Source organism: Lampetra fluviatilis, chromosome 32 (genome assembly GCF_964198595.1).
Source record: "Lampetra fluviatilis chromosome 32, kcLamFluv1.1, whole genome shotgun sequence".
NCBI lineage: Eukaryota > Metazoa > Chordata > Hyperoartia > Petromyzontiformes > Petromyzontidae > Lampetra > Lampetra fluviatilis.
This window is the reverse complement of record NC_136306.1, coordinates 9,000,825-9,016,676: the sequence shown is the minus strand read 5'-3', so window position 1 is coordinate 9,016,676 and position 15,852 is coordinate 9,000,825. Positions and strand designations below refer to the sequence as shown.

The following is a 15,852-nucleotide window of genomic DNA, read 5'->3' as shown; positions in this document are numbered from 1 at the left end:
AAACTACTCCGGGTGATGGAAGCATGGGTGACTCTCTCGTACCAACCCAACAAACTCTTACACCACCACCACTCTCACCTCACTCTCCAAAAACACACCACCCCTCTCCTTTAACCGACACACCTAACATCCCCCCACCCACCTTTTCCTTGAAGTCCAGGTCCTGTTGGGTCATCTCCCGCAGCGTGTGGAGCACCTTGATGCACAGCTTCTCCTCGTTCTCCTCCATCAGCTGCTTTGTGTGCTTGATGAGCCTTGGAACAGGGAGGAGGAAACAAGATGTGCTACCCCCCTCCGTTGCCTTCATGGAGTAGTAAAATCGTTTTGACACCGTTGAGATCCGAGGTTAAAAGTCCAGCCACATTATTTGGTTAAGCGAAGCTCTTCATGGCTAAATTCCAGCTCTGAGAAATGAAAATATTAGTTTAACAGTCATGTCATGACCACTACCCTACATTTCAAGAGAGTGGAATTAACAGTTGGCTTCAATGGTTAAAACCCAGGATCTATTAAGCTAAACTATTAAACAATTTTAATTTTACCAGGCAAGGCACACCGAGCTATACAGCTCTTTTTCAGAAGTGACCTGGCCACAAATGATAGCTCAACAAAGTGGCTTATCACGTGGATATCTAATAGCAGCCAAATACTCTAAAACGCATGCATCTAAAATGTGGAGGGAGAAAAAGCGAAGGACCCAGATATACATCTACACGACCAAGGGGAGAGGGACACGCAAACTCCCTCCAAACAGGTGCCAGGATCAGGATAAAATCCACAACCTCCTGTATACCAGGCAAGGTAGTCAACATCGCCCCATTTGGGGTGGGGGGTGTGCGGGTCGTGCCGACTCCTATGCCACCAACCCACCGTGGCCACCACCACATTTCGAGCCACAACATTGCCACATGCAGCCCGACCCACACTGTGTTGCTGGTCTAGGTTCCACACTCGCGTTAAGGTCTCAACAGAATTTCGATACTTTTGGATTTTACGTTCGCGCAACATTCCTCACTTCTAATATTTTGGTGCTGGCAAAGGAGGTCCCATGATGTAGCTGCTCACCCCGAGCTCTCATTACTCTGGTAGTGCGTTGTCTTAGAACTGTGCGCCTTTCGGCGTCATCTGGTCGAACACCATATGAGACTAGGCTCTAAAGAAAGCTGTCTCTGGTGTGGACCAATCAGTTTCAAAGACAATGCATAAATTATCAGAGTATTCTTTTTTGTTTGCATTTGACTGCAAGTATTGTGGTTAATGTAAACATGATTCCTTGTAAAAGGTGTCAGTTTTGTTGCCAGAAAAAAAAAAGGGGAAAAACCCTATTAGTATATTTTGGTACTGGCAAAGGAGGTCTCATGATGAGATTCCTCACTTCGATAAGTAAGAGCCTGCAACCAAGTCAGCCCCACCAGGGATGTGATGCGAACCGCGGAAGGGGGGGGGGGCATGACCCGAAAACACGCCGGGGAGAGCTGGGCCGGAGGAACGTTCGCCAGTTGCGGCCGGAGCTTTACTTGCAGATGAAGCCTCCGCTCTGGCATTTGTCGCGTCCCTCCGAGCCCTCGGGGAACAGCTGCTCGGGGAAGTGCAGCACGTCCACCAGCACCGAGAGCTCAGCCAGCACCAGCGGCCTCAGCTGAACTTCCAGGCCCGACACGATGTCCTGCGAGCAGAGATGCACGCGGCGGGGCTCAAGCCGTGCCCCGCAGTAAATCCCACCTCTGACCTCCTCCAATATCCATGACCTCTTCCTCGACTACCATTCTCAACCACCCTCCCCCCAATTCTAGATTTGAAGCTTTCGTGACTGCAAGGATTCATATTCTTAGGTTTTTCGGTAAAGTCACGTTGGTAAAATTTTAAAATTAATGAAAGTAAAATAAAAAATAAAATAAAAATCACGACGTTTCGGAGGCAACACAAGGAAGCTTGCGTCCCATTTACACGCACCTTTACATCAGCCGCAACCTTAACAACTCTTGGAACCTCCCAGTTCAACCAGTCTACACAACAAAGGCTCATTGCTAGCAGCGTGCTTCAGCCGCACCGAACCTCACAATAATAACCACCCTCCCCCAGTTAAGATTTTAACAAGGTTGTTTTGTCTTTTTCCACTCATTGGGCCCGGATCCACCAACACCAACACCCTCCCCCCTCCCCCACCGGCAACAGGCCAGCCCTCGCACCTGCAGGCGCTCGATGATGTTGCGGTAGTCCCAGGAGGCAGAGCTGATGGATTCCCGTGCCCCCCTTGCGCACGCCCGTGCGTTGATCTTCCAGTTCAACGCAGTCTTCTGCACCAGGTGCGTCGGCTTGAGGAACAGCGAGTTCACCTGGCTGTCCAGGTCCACGGGGATCGCTATGGTGCGGCTTTTCGCTGTGCGAAAAGACAATTTTATTAAAATAATTTGCAAAAATGTAAGTTTTGGACTGGGGGAAGACATTATGTAAAAAAAAATACGTAATTTTCATTGGTCAAAAAAAAAGTGAGCAAGCTTAGGCAGGGGACATGTTGCGAGAAGAGACGATAGCAAAGAGGAGTAAATCTTCTTGGTTCTTTCGGTAAAGTCACGTAGAAGGGAAGCTGCTTGCGTTGTGAGAATTATTTTATTAGGTTTTATTTTTATTATTTTATTACTTCCCTTCTACGTGACTTTACCGAAAGAACCAAGAAGATGAATCCCTGCAGTCACGAAAGGAGTAAATCTGCCAAGATAAGACATCCATGCCAGATATGGAGCAATGTAGATTGGCTCATCCAGAGGCACCGAGTGGTTCGTCACAATTCAAATCACACATTGATTATGGATGATGAGAATTTTGTAAATTTCCCCCCCCCCCCCAATTTTACCAACCACGGGAGTGTAGAAATCCAAACGACATTGCGACGGTTTGATCGCACGAGACGGATGGAAAAGGGAAAAATTGATCGGCCGGGTTCAAATGACAGACAAGAGATAAAGAGCACAGCCACGGATGAGATGGAGGGAAGTTGTGGCAAGACAGGCCGAGAAGAGTGGAGAAACCTTCATGTAATTTGAATAACCTGGCAAGACAAGAAGAATATTGTGTGTAGAACTTATTATTAAACACCGTACGCAGCCAACCATGCTACAAATCGGGGGTGCGGGGGGGAAAAGACAAACTAAACACAAGAAGTGGTTCCAAAAAAATAAATTGTCAACATAGAAAATTAGTTGTTTTCAAATCAAACAGGGTGTGACGGATGCAGGAAACCGTGGCGCACGCAGTCACGTCCGAATAAAGCCGATAAATGAATCGTGGTCTCAGCGGAGTACCGACCGACTTCTGCCAAGCAGCGTATGCAGCCCTCCACGCTGGCCTTCTGCATCAGGGTCGGCCACTGGCTGTGGTAGACGCGGAACGCGCCCTGCAGGAGCTGCACAAACACCGGCTGCCGTGCCTGCGGGACGCGTAACGAAGACAAAGAGCATTACGACGACTCGGGCGGCCCCCCCCCCCCCCCCCGTTTGGCTGTAGAGCGCGTGCTGGGCCAAGAGATGCAAGCGAATGCGGATTAATGACACGAGCTAAAACCGACGGCTCTCAACCCCCCGTGCGTGCACACCTGATGAGACGTGGAGCAAGGAGGAACGTTCGTCACGTAGCAAAAGTAACATTTACATTCTCACAGCTAGAAATTTGCCAAATTAAGTGGAAAGATTACCTTGACTTTTTGCGTGCGATAATTTGCAACTGGGCTGAGAACATCAACCCAAGGACACTAGAAAGCCGTTAAATCTCAGATTGATGAATCACATATTTAGACTCAAGATCTCAGTGGTACTGGCTCAGGGTCCTTACCCCAGAGCCACCAGGCAATCTTTTGCAAGGCAGTCACACACGTCCCACTGTGCAAGCAGTGGCATAGCGATTGCATGTCCAGGCGGTGAAACTGCACTGGGGCCAAGGTGGCAAGCCACAGACAGGCAGCGGTGAAGGGTGGGGGGTGTTAAGCACTGGTGGTTGGGCTGGGGGGGCCCTGGCACTGCCAGCTTTGAGACATGGGCAACGGAGCAGTTTGCCCAGGGCGGCGACTGTTGGGGTGGCAAAGTCAGGTCCCCTCTCTACACCCCCATTATGTTAGTCATCCTTCCCCCTCATCCTTCCCTCCCCCCATACAAGCTTTCATGTCCCCGCTTGGGCGGGGCAGAGAACTTGAAATGTTCCCCCTCGTTAAGCACTGGCACACCGATCTCGTGTTTTTCGCTCGCGGAGTTTCTGTTCCTCCCTCGTACTGTGACCGGTGCTTTGTACTGGGCTCGTGTTGAGTCGCAGTCAAAAGAAAAGTTTCGTAGTCAGGTGGCTGCGATTGGCGGGTGTGCGCGCGTGCGTGCCCTGCCCCCTCCCCACCCGGACCTGCATTGTACCAGAAGTGCGAATTCAAAATTCAAAGCCATCGACACGTGGAAATTGCGAGGCGAGAGCCGACGGAGATAGTGCACGGCGGGAAACCTGAGCCCATTGTACTTCTTGTACCAGAGAGCCCATGCCAACCCCGCTGCGGTGCGATAGCGTGGCGAGCCGTCAGACCTGCAGACTTGTGCTCTGGTCGGAGAAGGGGGAGCTGAAGAACGAGGAGACGATGCTCATCATCGTCTCCGAGACGTACGTCTCCAGCGCGATGTCGCCATGCGTCCGCTGCTTCTTGGGGCTGCACACCTATGACGGACATTCAAAAGCGAAAGATGAAGATGCCCGACACGATTCTAGATTTGAAGCTTTCGTGACTGCAAGGATTCATACGCTTAGGTTTTTCGGTAAAGTCACGTAGGTAAAAATAATAATAAAAAATATAATTGAAATAATAATAGAAATAAAAGAATAAATCATGACGTTTCGGAGGCAACACAAGTCTCCGTCATCAGGTGGGAACCGTCACAGCTAAATTTACTGTCTCAAGTGAGGCAAAATTCCAAGAGTCAAGCTCTTAAATACAAGTTTAAGGGGGGAGGGGAAGGGGGATATTTCTATTATTATTTTAATTATATTTTTACTATTTATTTTTTACCTACGTGACTTTACCGAAAAACAAACCTAAGAGTATGCCCTACATAGGCATGCCAGACTGGTTAGAGGGGGAATTTCTGTCAAGAGAGTACCTATTAAGCCTGGAACGGACCTCTACATGAGCCTGCTGGTCCCCGCATTGAGTGGATACAATGAGAGTCGCAATTTGTTTTCTGCAAACACATTTTCTTCGGGCGCTCGAATCCCCCTATCAAAAATAAATGCACCCTTAATGCATTGGTCTGCCAGCTTGCATGCTAATGTTGTTGGTTGTAGTCCACGGGCTCGGATTAGATACGTCACCTGTCGGTAGGCCTAGCTTTAGCAGTTCCTTTAAGGTGGCCAATAACTCCGAATTACGTGACAACCATTCGAAAACGAATGGGTTATGATGCAATTCTGAAATTAGCCATATAAATATGCCGGCACTACATTCAAACCACCCCCCCCCCACCCCCCCCACCCCCCATCAGAAATCACAAATAGAATCTGTGAAGAAAAAACACAGCTTTCATTAGCTAACATTGGATTCCTCCAGTAAGAATAAATATTCAGATTCTCACGAGCACCGAGCCGACGGAGCGTTCCCACCCCGGCGCGCGTCACCACAACGTTCTTACCGTGGCGATGTCGGCGAGGAAGCTTTCAAAGAGGTTCCACATGTGGTTGCTGTTGTAGATCTCCTTCATCTCCACCTCCGTGTCCACGTAGCAGTGGTTTAAAAAGTTGACGTACGCGATTTTGATCTGCCACGCACACCCGCCGCGCATTATTTTGTAATTTACAACAACCGCCGCTCGCCACCAAGTGGCGGTGGGCGTCACCACGGCGCTCGTGCCAGGCTACGTGCGCTTGAAACTGTGGCAGGATGGCCAGGGGGTGGGGGAGGTGGGCAGGGCAGGGCAGATCAAGTTCAAGTTCATTTATTAGGTATAGCCCTGTCAGCCATTCGGCTCTTGAAATCGGGTGCAACCGTAACAAACAAAAACCAAAAACATGAACAAGAAAACATCTAAAAGTGAATATGTGACTAAGTGCAAACAGAAAATCCAAGAAAAGACAGCTAAATATTGCAGAAAAAACACCGTACACCAATGCTGTGTGCAAAAATCCCAGTGGGATGCAAGTCAAACAACAACAACCACAAGACAACTTAGATTAAGACCATCAGTCTTACTCCATACGACAAAACAAACATGGCTAAAACCAATAAACTTATCGAAATCACCAAAATAAAGCCATGAAAGCAATCAAACAGTGATCATAGGAACTGACGGAATTGTCACAATAAATGACACAAACATGTACAGTAATCCCTCGCCACTTCGCGGTTCAAGTTTTGCGGCCTCAGTGCATCGCGGATTTTTCGAACTGATTTAAAGGCCTCATTATACCTGTGCAGTAACATCATCATCACATTCATCGAACTGCACAGGTCTGTCATCGTCGTCATTGTCATCGTCATCGTTACTGGAGTCAAGTTTCAAGATACTACTGTCATTGGTGAGTGTAGAACACCATAATACGTATCGTATGAGAGAGAGAGTGAATGTATAATATTAAGGTTTTATAATTAAATAGATTTAAGTAAAATATATATATATATGTATATAAAGTATAAATATACATATTTTAAACATTCTGGTACCCACACACACACACACGGAAATTCCTAGGGGGCCAATCCTACTTCGCGGATTTTCACCTATCGCGAGGGGTTCCGGTCTCCATTAACCGCGATAAACGAGGGATCACTGTACCACCAAAAACCCTGCAGCACCTCAGGGATGCAGTCCTCGTGCACGACCACACGGACGACGTCCTCCAGCGGGAGCAGAGAGTTGCACTTGATCTCCGTGTAGACGTTCTTGCCCTCGGTGCAGGAGGCGAGCAGCTCGACGAGCGTGATGTGGTACGCCAGTGCGCCGGCGCGGTCCTCGCGCTCGCGCTCCGAGCACATGAGCCCCAGCAGCGTCTGGAAGGACGTGCGGTCGTTGTAGAAAACGAGCACCTCCTCGCCGGCGCTCGCCAACTGCGGGGTTCCACAGCGCGCGACACAACAAGCGGCGTTTTAGAGGTTGAAACAAGTATAACCCGTAAAAACAAAGCTTTTCACTATAAATCCTTTATATGCGTGGCGGCTAGAGTCCTCTCGTCCTCTGGCTTGAGATGGCTGATACCTATGGGTCAGATGGTTGCATTGCACCATTAAGCAATTGGTAATTCAATATAATATTTTTGTCCTAAAAAGTGTAAAATGTTGGAAAAAAATTTTAACGAACATTAATTGTCACGCACAACCAGTCTGTGTGGAAAATGTCAGCTCGAATGGATCACGGGAAGTGGGTTAAAAAACGACCGAAAGATTTGCACGGTCGTAAGCAAGCAAGCGAACTTAATATAAAGGATTTAAAAACTATTTCTTTAGAACGGCTTTTTGCGGTTAGTTTGTGGTCCTTCCACCCCCCCCCAGCAACTTACGATTAGCACGGTGCGAAAAAGTTCAGCGTACATACAACATGGAAGAGCAGATCAAGTTCTCGCTCGAGCTCCCTCTAACAGGTTGAGGCGCTTTCACCAGCAGCGACGTGCCACTCCCTTTAACATCACGCTTTCAATGCTGCAGATTACGACGACACCGAAACGCGATTTGGGACAGAGCCAGGCGGCGGGGGTGGCGCTTCGCCCTTGACCAAGCACTTTTGACACACGTCAATTTCTGAAATTCCCAAAACACACCGAGATGCAGTGCACGGGTGGGCTAGGAGAGATGGGCTGGGGGCACCCACCCACACAACCCATCTCCCCCACTCCCCCTCACCTCAGCCATCACCAGGTCTTGGCACTTCTTGTTGAACTTGCCCTCGGAGCGCACAACGGTCTGCAGGAAGCGCAGGTACTGCACGTGGCGGCCGTGCGTCTCGATGCTGCGCACAAAGTGCTGCACCACGCGGTCCGTCACCTCGCCGCACAGCTGCGTGTTGTTCAGGAAGATGGCCTGCATCGTGCACGCCTCCAAAAGCTGCAATGAGGGCCAGAGGCAAAAGGGAAGAGGAAATACATATATTTTTTTACAAAAAGGAGCCCGGTACAGAGCACAAATCAAGATGCGTGGGGAGGGGGGGGGGGTACAGAAACTCTATGGATCTCATTCCTGAACACTCTGCAGCTGGGTTTAAAGCAGGGTGGGGGGGAGAGTGGGCTTGCATCGTACGTAGTCGACCGTGATAAAATCAGGGAGGTGTGGGGGAAGAACAAACAAACTAAATACAAAAAAAAAACTTCTGACAAACTCGTTTTCAATATAGAGGATGATAATGGTGACAAAGAAGATCGCCAAAGGGTTCGGAATGGATGCTTCATTTTGTGAAGACAGAGCGTGCGCACGTGTTCAAAATGTAATTGAATTGTTTGGCCGAATCTCTTTTTAAGTAATTATTCAAATTCAATAACCTCCTGGAAGAGTGCCTTAAAACGGAGTAAAAGTTTAGGATACATTTTTAAAGGGTCCCCTTTGTCAATCCCACTGCTGAATGAAGGCCTTCCCCCACATCGTGTCAGTCCAGGCTGGCCTGTGCTTGATGGTTACAGTGGAGTGTGAGGGGTCCAGGACTGGTTCAGATAATCAGTCACCATTGCTGTTATCCATGGCATGGAATTGAACTCAGGTCACCCAGGTTAATAGCATACTAATGACAACCACTGCATAAAAAACATCATCTTCACAACTGCTTGAATAGAATGATAATTCTAGTCATGTGGATCTGGCCTGGACCGAATATTCCAAACGGAAACCAGTTTGCCAAAAGTGGTCCAGACCGTTCCATGATCACCACAAGTCTGGAAAAAAAAGATGTCTTACATTTCACCAACATCTGAACTTTCACCCCACGTCCTAGTCTTTCTTCAACCACGAAAACGTATGCGATTCGGTATACATTTGAAGTGCAATTGGTTACGACCGTTTGCAAAAAGGAGAAACGTGATTATGTATACATTTACGACATGGCAGGTCTGCATTGCTGGATGTAACAGCGGGGACGAGGCCAATTTAATCAACAACCCAGTTTGGAGTTGTACTCGCACAGGGTGTGGGGGGAGAGGGAGGGGCAGTCAGTCATTTACAAACCACGGGGAACGCCGTGGCACATTTGCGTTCCGGTGTGGACAAGGAGAAGCCTGGACGACGCTTACCCAGGGGAGTCCCTCGTTCCATTAACCTGCTTAGCACTTGATTACAAGGGAGGGTCTCGGGTTTTGAATTATTTTTGGGCGAACATTAATTATGGTCTCGACGTGGAACAGATGATTAATTTGACAATGATGAGCTGAGAGAACAGTCCTGGCTGTATGGGACATTCCGGTATTAAATCAATTACCCAATTTGAACCCGATTTTTCATTTTATGGTTTAAAGTTATGTAATTGCTCATTGCGGCTCGTCTCTACGACACCGTCTCCCCCGCATTGCGCGATAGAAAGTCGTTTCTGCACAGCGTCTGAAAGGTACTTTTAGTATTAATTGTCATTAATTTCTTTGTGACGTTAATTGTTATTGCCACACCGCTTGACTGGCCAAAACGTACTTCCGAAGCGCATGCAGTAGAAAACTTGAGCCATGACGTGAACAATATGGAAATGTTTATGATGTCGTCGTCCCCCTCCATTCCTCCCCCCACCCACCCACCCCCCCACCTGGTTGGAAGTTCCCAACTGGCCTATGACACGGCCCAGCCGCAGCACGTTTGCTAGGTTCGTGGTTCGAATCCAGTGGCCGCCCTGGTTACTACTGCAGGTTTAATGGATGTATGTAGAACTTATTTTCGCACCGTACATAGCCAACCATGCTAAATCGGAGGTGTGGGGGAAAATACAACAAAACGATAATGGTGCTACTACTCGCCATCTGCTTCAGTGGAAATTAAAAATATCCCCTTGACATCATTCACAAGAGCAGGCTCGTTTGTGTGCCGGCATCACGATCCACGATTGTCGAATTCGAAAATAACCCGCAAATCACTCAATTGGGATTTTACAATTAGCAAACATCGCCTCCCAAATCCCCCCCCCCCTACTGGCAGAGGAATGCCCTAGGAGGTGACATTCTGCCAACGAGACAGGCCTGGTCTCTTGAGGTCTTACCTGGTTTAAAATATAACGAAATAAACTTGGACGCACTGCGCCAAACTCACCCCGGGGCTCAGGAAGAGATGCAGGTGTTTGTAGAGCAGTGCCTGGTTCTGTTGGTTTCCACTGCAGAAGTTTTGCAGGAACTCGTGGGCCAGCCTCATGATGTCATTCATTCGGAAGTCTTCTGCCTGTGTTTTTTTGTGTGCGTGTATGTAGAGATGGTAAAGGTGGTAAATGGTACTGCCCTGACATCACGAGCTTACTCCACTGCTGGCATGAGCGCCCTCTGTTCTTGGGAGGGTTCTGAAACCCACCACTCTCCCCCTATCGAGGCTATTTTGGGCCTCTTCCTCCACACTGACCAGATGTCTCGGAAGACGTGGGAATGGTTCTTAACCGCACCTTACGCGACTATTTTAATGGTTTCTTTCAATAGAAAATCAGTAACTCTGCCTGGAGGTTCCAGTGTCAAGCCCCACATTTATGTGGATTGTCTGTTGCCAGATAAATTCTCTGCGCAAGACCCATCAGGCAGAGGAAGCTGTGATGAAGTAACCTCGTCTGGCTTTAAACAAAAACAATTAATAAAAATTAAACGGATTAATAAGCTCAAGAAGCATTAGTCAAATCTCGAGTGAAGAAACCAAATATTTTCAATTCTCCCCTTACATGTGAACGGGTTCGCATGAACAACCTCCAGCCACTGAAGACCACAATGTTAATAGTCACAAATAAAATCATCACCCCCCTCTGACTGCACCCCCCCCCCGCCCCCACCCCAAATCGACAATTGATCGAATTGCACGATGGACATGAAGGGCAGGCCCGATCGTCAAGAGGCCTTGCAAAAAAAGCAACCCGACAACAGACAACTCATCTTCTTGGTTCTTTCGGTAAAGTCACGTAGAAGGGAAGTAATAAAATAAAAATAAAACATAATAAAATAATTATCACGACGTTTCGGCCACAACACAAGCAGCCGTCCTCAGGTGAAGAATGAAACACCACCAAGCTTGGAGCGTATATTTAAGCTGGGTTGGAGGGGGGAAGAAGAGTGCCTTGACAAAAGAATTTGCATATCAAGGAGGAATTTAGCATATTTATGGGAAATGCGTAGGAGGTGGGCGGGGGGTTTCAAAGTCATATTATGCCCGTGCATTATGCAGGATTAGCAGCATCAAAGGGAGGGGATGGGGGTAGCGTCATCTGGTCCAACCCATGTGAGACTAGGCTCTAAGGAAAGCTGTCTCGGGTGTGGACCAATCAACTTCAAGGACAGTGCATATATTATCAGAGTTATGTTTTTTGTTTGCATTATGACTGCAGGTATTGTGGTCTATGTAAACATGACTCCTTGTAAAAAAGATGTCAGTTTTGTTGCCAGATAGAAGGGTAAAAAAAAACAATTATCAAAGGGAAGGAATGTTAATAATATGTAGCCGACAAAGAGACAACAAACGCAAATGGAGGGCATTGCCAACCTTGGAGTAGGGTATCTCCAGCAGCTCCAGCACGACGCTGTGCGCCCCCATGTTGCGGAGGAGCCGCTGCTGCTGCTTGCGGTTGCGCCGCCCACTCGAGCCGTCCTGCATGCACAGCTTGCTCAGCCGCTGCAGCACCTGTGGGGCGTGCGGGCGGCAAGGGCGCGCGCAAGACTCGTGTACACGCACACCGCTGGGGACATAATGACTTTGAAACCCCCCCCCCCCCGACCAACCTCCTACGCATTTGCCATAAATGTGCTAAATTCCTCTTGATATGCAAATTATTTTGTCAAGGCGCTCTTCTTCCCCCCCCTCCAACCCAGCTTAAATATACACTCCAAGCTTGGTGGTGTTTCATTCTTCACCTGAGGACGGCTGCTTGCGTTGTGGCCGAAACGTCGTGAGAATTAGTTTATTATTATGTTTTATTTTTATTATTTTATTACTTCCCTTCTACGTGACTTTACCGAAAGAACCAAGAAGATGAATCCCTGCAGTCACGAAAGCTTTAAATCGAAAAAATTCACACCACTGGGGTCGAGCGACGTTCGTCTTCGGTTCGTCTCTCTGCTATGAAAGGGTGGGGGGGGCCCTCATTGCCCGCTACAGATTTTTTTTTTTTTAAACAGGTAGGGTTATTGACGCACGTGTGGAGTTGTCTGTTGTCTGTGCCGACGCAGCGTCAACATTTCTCTTTGGCTTCGTTAAATAAAGGGTTTTTTTCGGTGTTAGATGTAGTAAAAAAAAAAACGTTATTATGGATAATATTGGTCGCAAAGTGTAGGTTACGCTCTATGTTGTCCATTCTTAGGTGTCCTTTTGGATTTTTTTCCACTTGCCCATGTGTGGGGCTTCTATGGCAAAACCCTTCCACAGTGCCAAGATCTGCAGTGCCACCACAAGACGCGATTTACATAAACAACCCTTTTGTCAATCTACTGCGAGAGGAGCCCCCCCCCCCAACCACAAAGCTCATGGGGCAGGGAGCAGAAATATTAAATATTCCGGTGGACTTTGAAATGACAAAGTCTTACCTCTTGGATCGTGGTGTAGTTTTTGATGTTAGCCGACTTCGTATGTGAAGATTTGTCTGCAGCCTACAAAATATAAAGAGATATTTTTTTTTATTTGGATTGCATTTGTGAGTCTTCATCAATTGCATCAGAGCTTAAGAAACTCACTTCATCATCGCTTAATTATTTTTTATTTAATGGCAATATGTTATTGAACAGAATACAATTACTCTTACAATACTCAAGGCAGTCAAAAAAAAACAGATTCGAGCACGTTAAATTAGCAGCATGCAATTATGCATTTAACAATTACTGTTGGGTTGCCAGATGTTACAGGCACATCATGGAACACATGACGTAAATAACTAAAAAAAAAATAGATCCCCACTACATATTCGTGAAAGCAAATTAATGAAGTCACGAGTCTTTATAATTGCCCGCTGACCATGTCCATTGTTCAATTACCAAGGTCAATGGAGGTCAGCCGGACACTTACGGAAGGGCATCGACTTAAATATTTGAAGCTCCACGTCCCGAGCAGGGTCCATTGATGTTACGTGCGCTGGAGAGTTAGCCCTCCACAAATACTCGTTTTAGCCGGTTCTGGGTTGGAGGATTCTGAAATCAGATTGCCAACTCTGCACTCACTCACTCACCTGCGAGGTGTCCCCATCGGTGCCCAGTCCAGACGGGCCCCCCAGGTCCACGCCACCCCCGCCGCCCTCCTCGTCCTCCTGCCGCCCCTTGTGGACCCACAACTCCGACTTCTCCACCAGAAGGCGCAGCTGGTCCAGGTCGGTCTTGATCTGCTTGTAGTTCTCCACGTCCTGGCTCGTCACCAGCAGTTGGACCTGCCCAAGCACGAGGAAAGAGAGCGAGAGGGGGACGATGCAAATTCAAATCCAACACGTCTTGGTAAAAAAAAAAATAATAATCTTCCGGCACGATTCAATCCCATTCCCCAAACACTTTCCTATAGAGCCACACAAAAGGTGCGCTCACAAACAGCAGGAAGGCACAACTCCCATTATGCCGTGCATGAATGTCACGCAGAGCACGATGGGCGCTGTGTGCCTTGCACGCATGTCATGTGACCAGCACATTTAATGTACAATGCTCTGTCTTGGTTTGAGCCTCTTCTGGAAAAATAAAAGGCGCATTATAGGAAGTTTTTATTTCTTCCTGTGCAACCCCCAAAGTGTCCAAACATTACAAGGGCTTCATTCAATCTGAAGCAGGTGGGTGGTGGGGGGGGGGGTGAAATCACCTGCTTGAAGGCCTGCAGCACCTCCTGCCGCTGGCTGAAGTGCTTGAAGAGGAGGTGAAGGGCCCCCGAGACGAGGGGGGGGTAGTTGTGTAGTGTGAGGTGCAGCAGCACCCGCAGGAACATGCGGCCACCCTCCTCGTCCAGGTCCAGAGCCGCGTTCTCCTCCCTGCCAACCCCCACGACACCACCGAGGTGACGACACGAACCGCACGTGCATTTACAATTGCAGAAAATTGTTTGATAAATGTGATAGAATCTCCACGTGGAGGTGACTCGGTACAGAGCCGGTGCCACCGATGCAGAGTTCGAATCCAGTATTCACAGCTGCTGGTGATTTTAACCGGCTTCTCGCGCGTGTGTCAAGGGCACTGGTCTTCGCCGCATCACAAGCGACTATGTACAAAAATCTAATAAAATTCGCCCTACCCCCCCACCATGTGTATGGCTGAAAAGGTCAGACGAATCTTAGAAGTAGTTCTGCAATCTTCGTCCACAGGAAAGAGATCACAGAACCAACCTTTATGCCATGGCATTACCCCCTCCATTAAACTATTTCTTAATTTCGTTAAGTGCACTACTCTGGTATAAAAGTCTTGGGCCTTTTCAAATGTGACGGGCAACCTAGACTAGTTTGTGGGCCACACGTGCAGCCCTCCCCTTCAGCTCAATAGGCCGCAAGCTTGGCATCATGCTTGTGCACTCGTCAAGATACCAGGCTTCACCCATAGACACACTTAGACCAGGCCACAATGAGGGGCTCCAAAGGGGCGCAGGGTTACCCACCACCGATTTACACCGATGCGCTCATTTGCTGAAGGAGCAGTATACTCGTGTATACTTACACCCCATTAAACATGGCTTCCGCTTGGTCACTGATGCTTTCGAAATCCAAAACAGCTGTGGAGGAGGGGGGGGGGGAAATTGCATTTAAAAATCAACAATAATCATCAACATGTCTCTCAAGCATGAAAGTTACTACCCAGAGAGAAAATAATGTAAACACTTGAGCAGCAGCAGCTGGTAATTGTTGATTTAATGTGTTCCCATATTTTACATCCCACGTATAAATCCCTTTGTGCGTCTAGGAACGTAACAGAAAATTAACTTCTGAAATGTTTAATTAAGCACACACTTGTTGCAGACGCTATTCACCTAATTAAACATTTTTTAGAACGATTATTTTAAAACAATTGCATTCCTGCACTAGCTTTACAATTTCACGTGCCAATTATTAGCACTTCAGCTCACCGATAAGCTGCAGAACAATTAAAGATAGATGCTTGGTGCGGTTTCAATCGAAACGTCAAAATCCAATTGCTAAAACGTGGTTTAGTATAGGGTTTTTACCCTTTCAACTGGTACAAAACTGACACCTTAATACAAGGGATCATGTTTGCAATAACCACAACACAAGCAGTCAAAATGCAAACAAAAAGAAACAACTCTGATAATGATATGCACTGTCTTTGAAGTTGATTGGCCCACACCTGAGACAGCTTTCCTTAGAGCCTAGTCTCCATTGGTGTTGGACCAGATGACGCCAAAAGGCGTACAACTCAAAAACAATCAACTTCAAGGACAGTGCAGATCATTGCATGGCCAAACCAAATGGCTAATTCACGAATCATAGCTTGACGTTTTGGCTGTATTAGTAGTTTTAACCATTAGTCGACCTCACCTGGCATTAAGCAATTACAATTTTTTATATTTTACACTGGTTAATGCAAGTGGCAAATAGTGAATGGAGTTGTGAGATGAGCACATTACAAACAACATTTGCACAAAAAATGTACACACTTCGGTGAATATATCAATAAAAATTAACGACTTGATGCGTCGTTAAGCCTTTGCTCGACGGCACATCTCGCTGTGAATTGGATCAATCATCAAGCAACCGTGCCTTAAATTGGCACCAAAGTCATGGG

At 47.5% G+C, this 15,852-nt stretch overlaps 1 protein-coding gene across 1 annotated transcript in view; it reads right to left on the bottom strand.

Moving 5' to 3' along the window:
* LOC144943728 (inositol 1,4,5-trisphosphate-gated calcium channel ITPR1-like) overlaps positions 1–15,852 on the bottom strand; it is a 152,009-nt gene that overhangs the window by 72,484 nt on the left and 63,673 nt on the right. Inside the window, exons 25-38 of the mRNA XM_078871507.1 lie at positions 14,770–14,824; positions 13,928–14,093; positions 13,317–13,511; positions 12,682–12,744; positions 11,645–11,782; positions 10,226–10,351; positions 7,856–8,056; positions 6,815–7,066; positions 5,655–5,780; positions 4,558–4,686; positions 3,307–3,427; positions 2,190–2,380; positions 1,518–1,666; positions 143–254 (exon numbers count right to left, since the gene is read on the bottom strand). Coding sequence (XP_078727633.1) covers positions 143–254; positions 1,518–1,666; positions 2,190–2,380; positions 3,307–3,427; positions 4,558–4,686; positions 5,655–5,780; positions 6,815–7,066; positions 7,856–8,056; positions 10,226–10,351; positions 11,645–11,782; positions 12,682–12,744; positions 13,317–13,511; positions 13,928–14,093; positions 14,770–14,824 — 2,024 coding nt within the window. The remainder of the gene's footprint in view (positions 1–142; positions 255–1,517; positions 1,667–2,189; positions 2,381–3,306; positions 3,428–4,557; positions 4,687–5,654; positions 5,781–6,814; positions 7,067–7,855; positions 8,057–10,225; positions 10,352–11,644; positions 11,783–12,681; positions 12,745–13,316; positions 13,512–13,927; positions 14,094–14,769; positions 14,825–15,852) is intronic.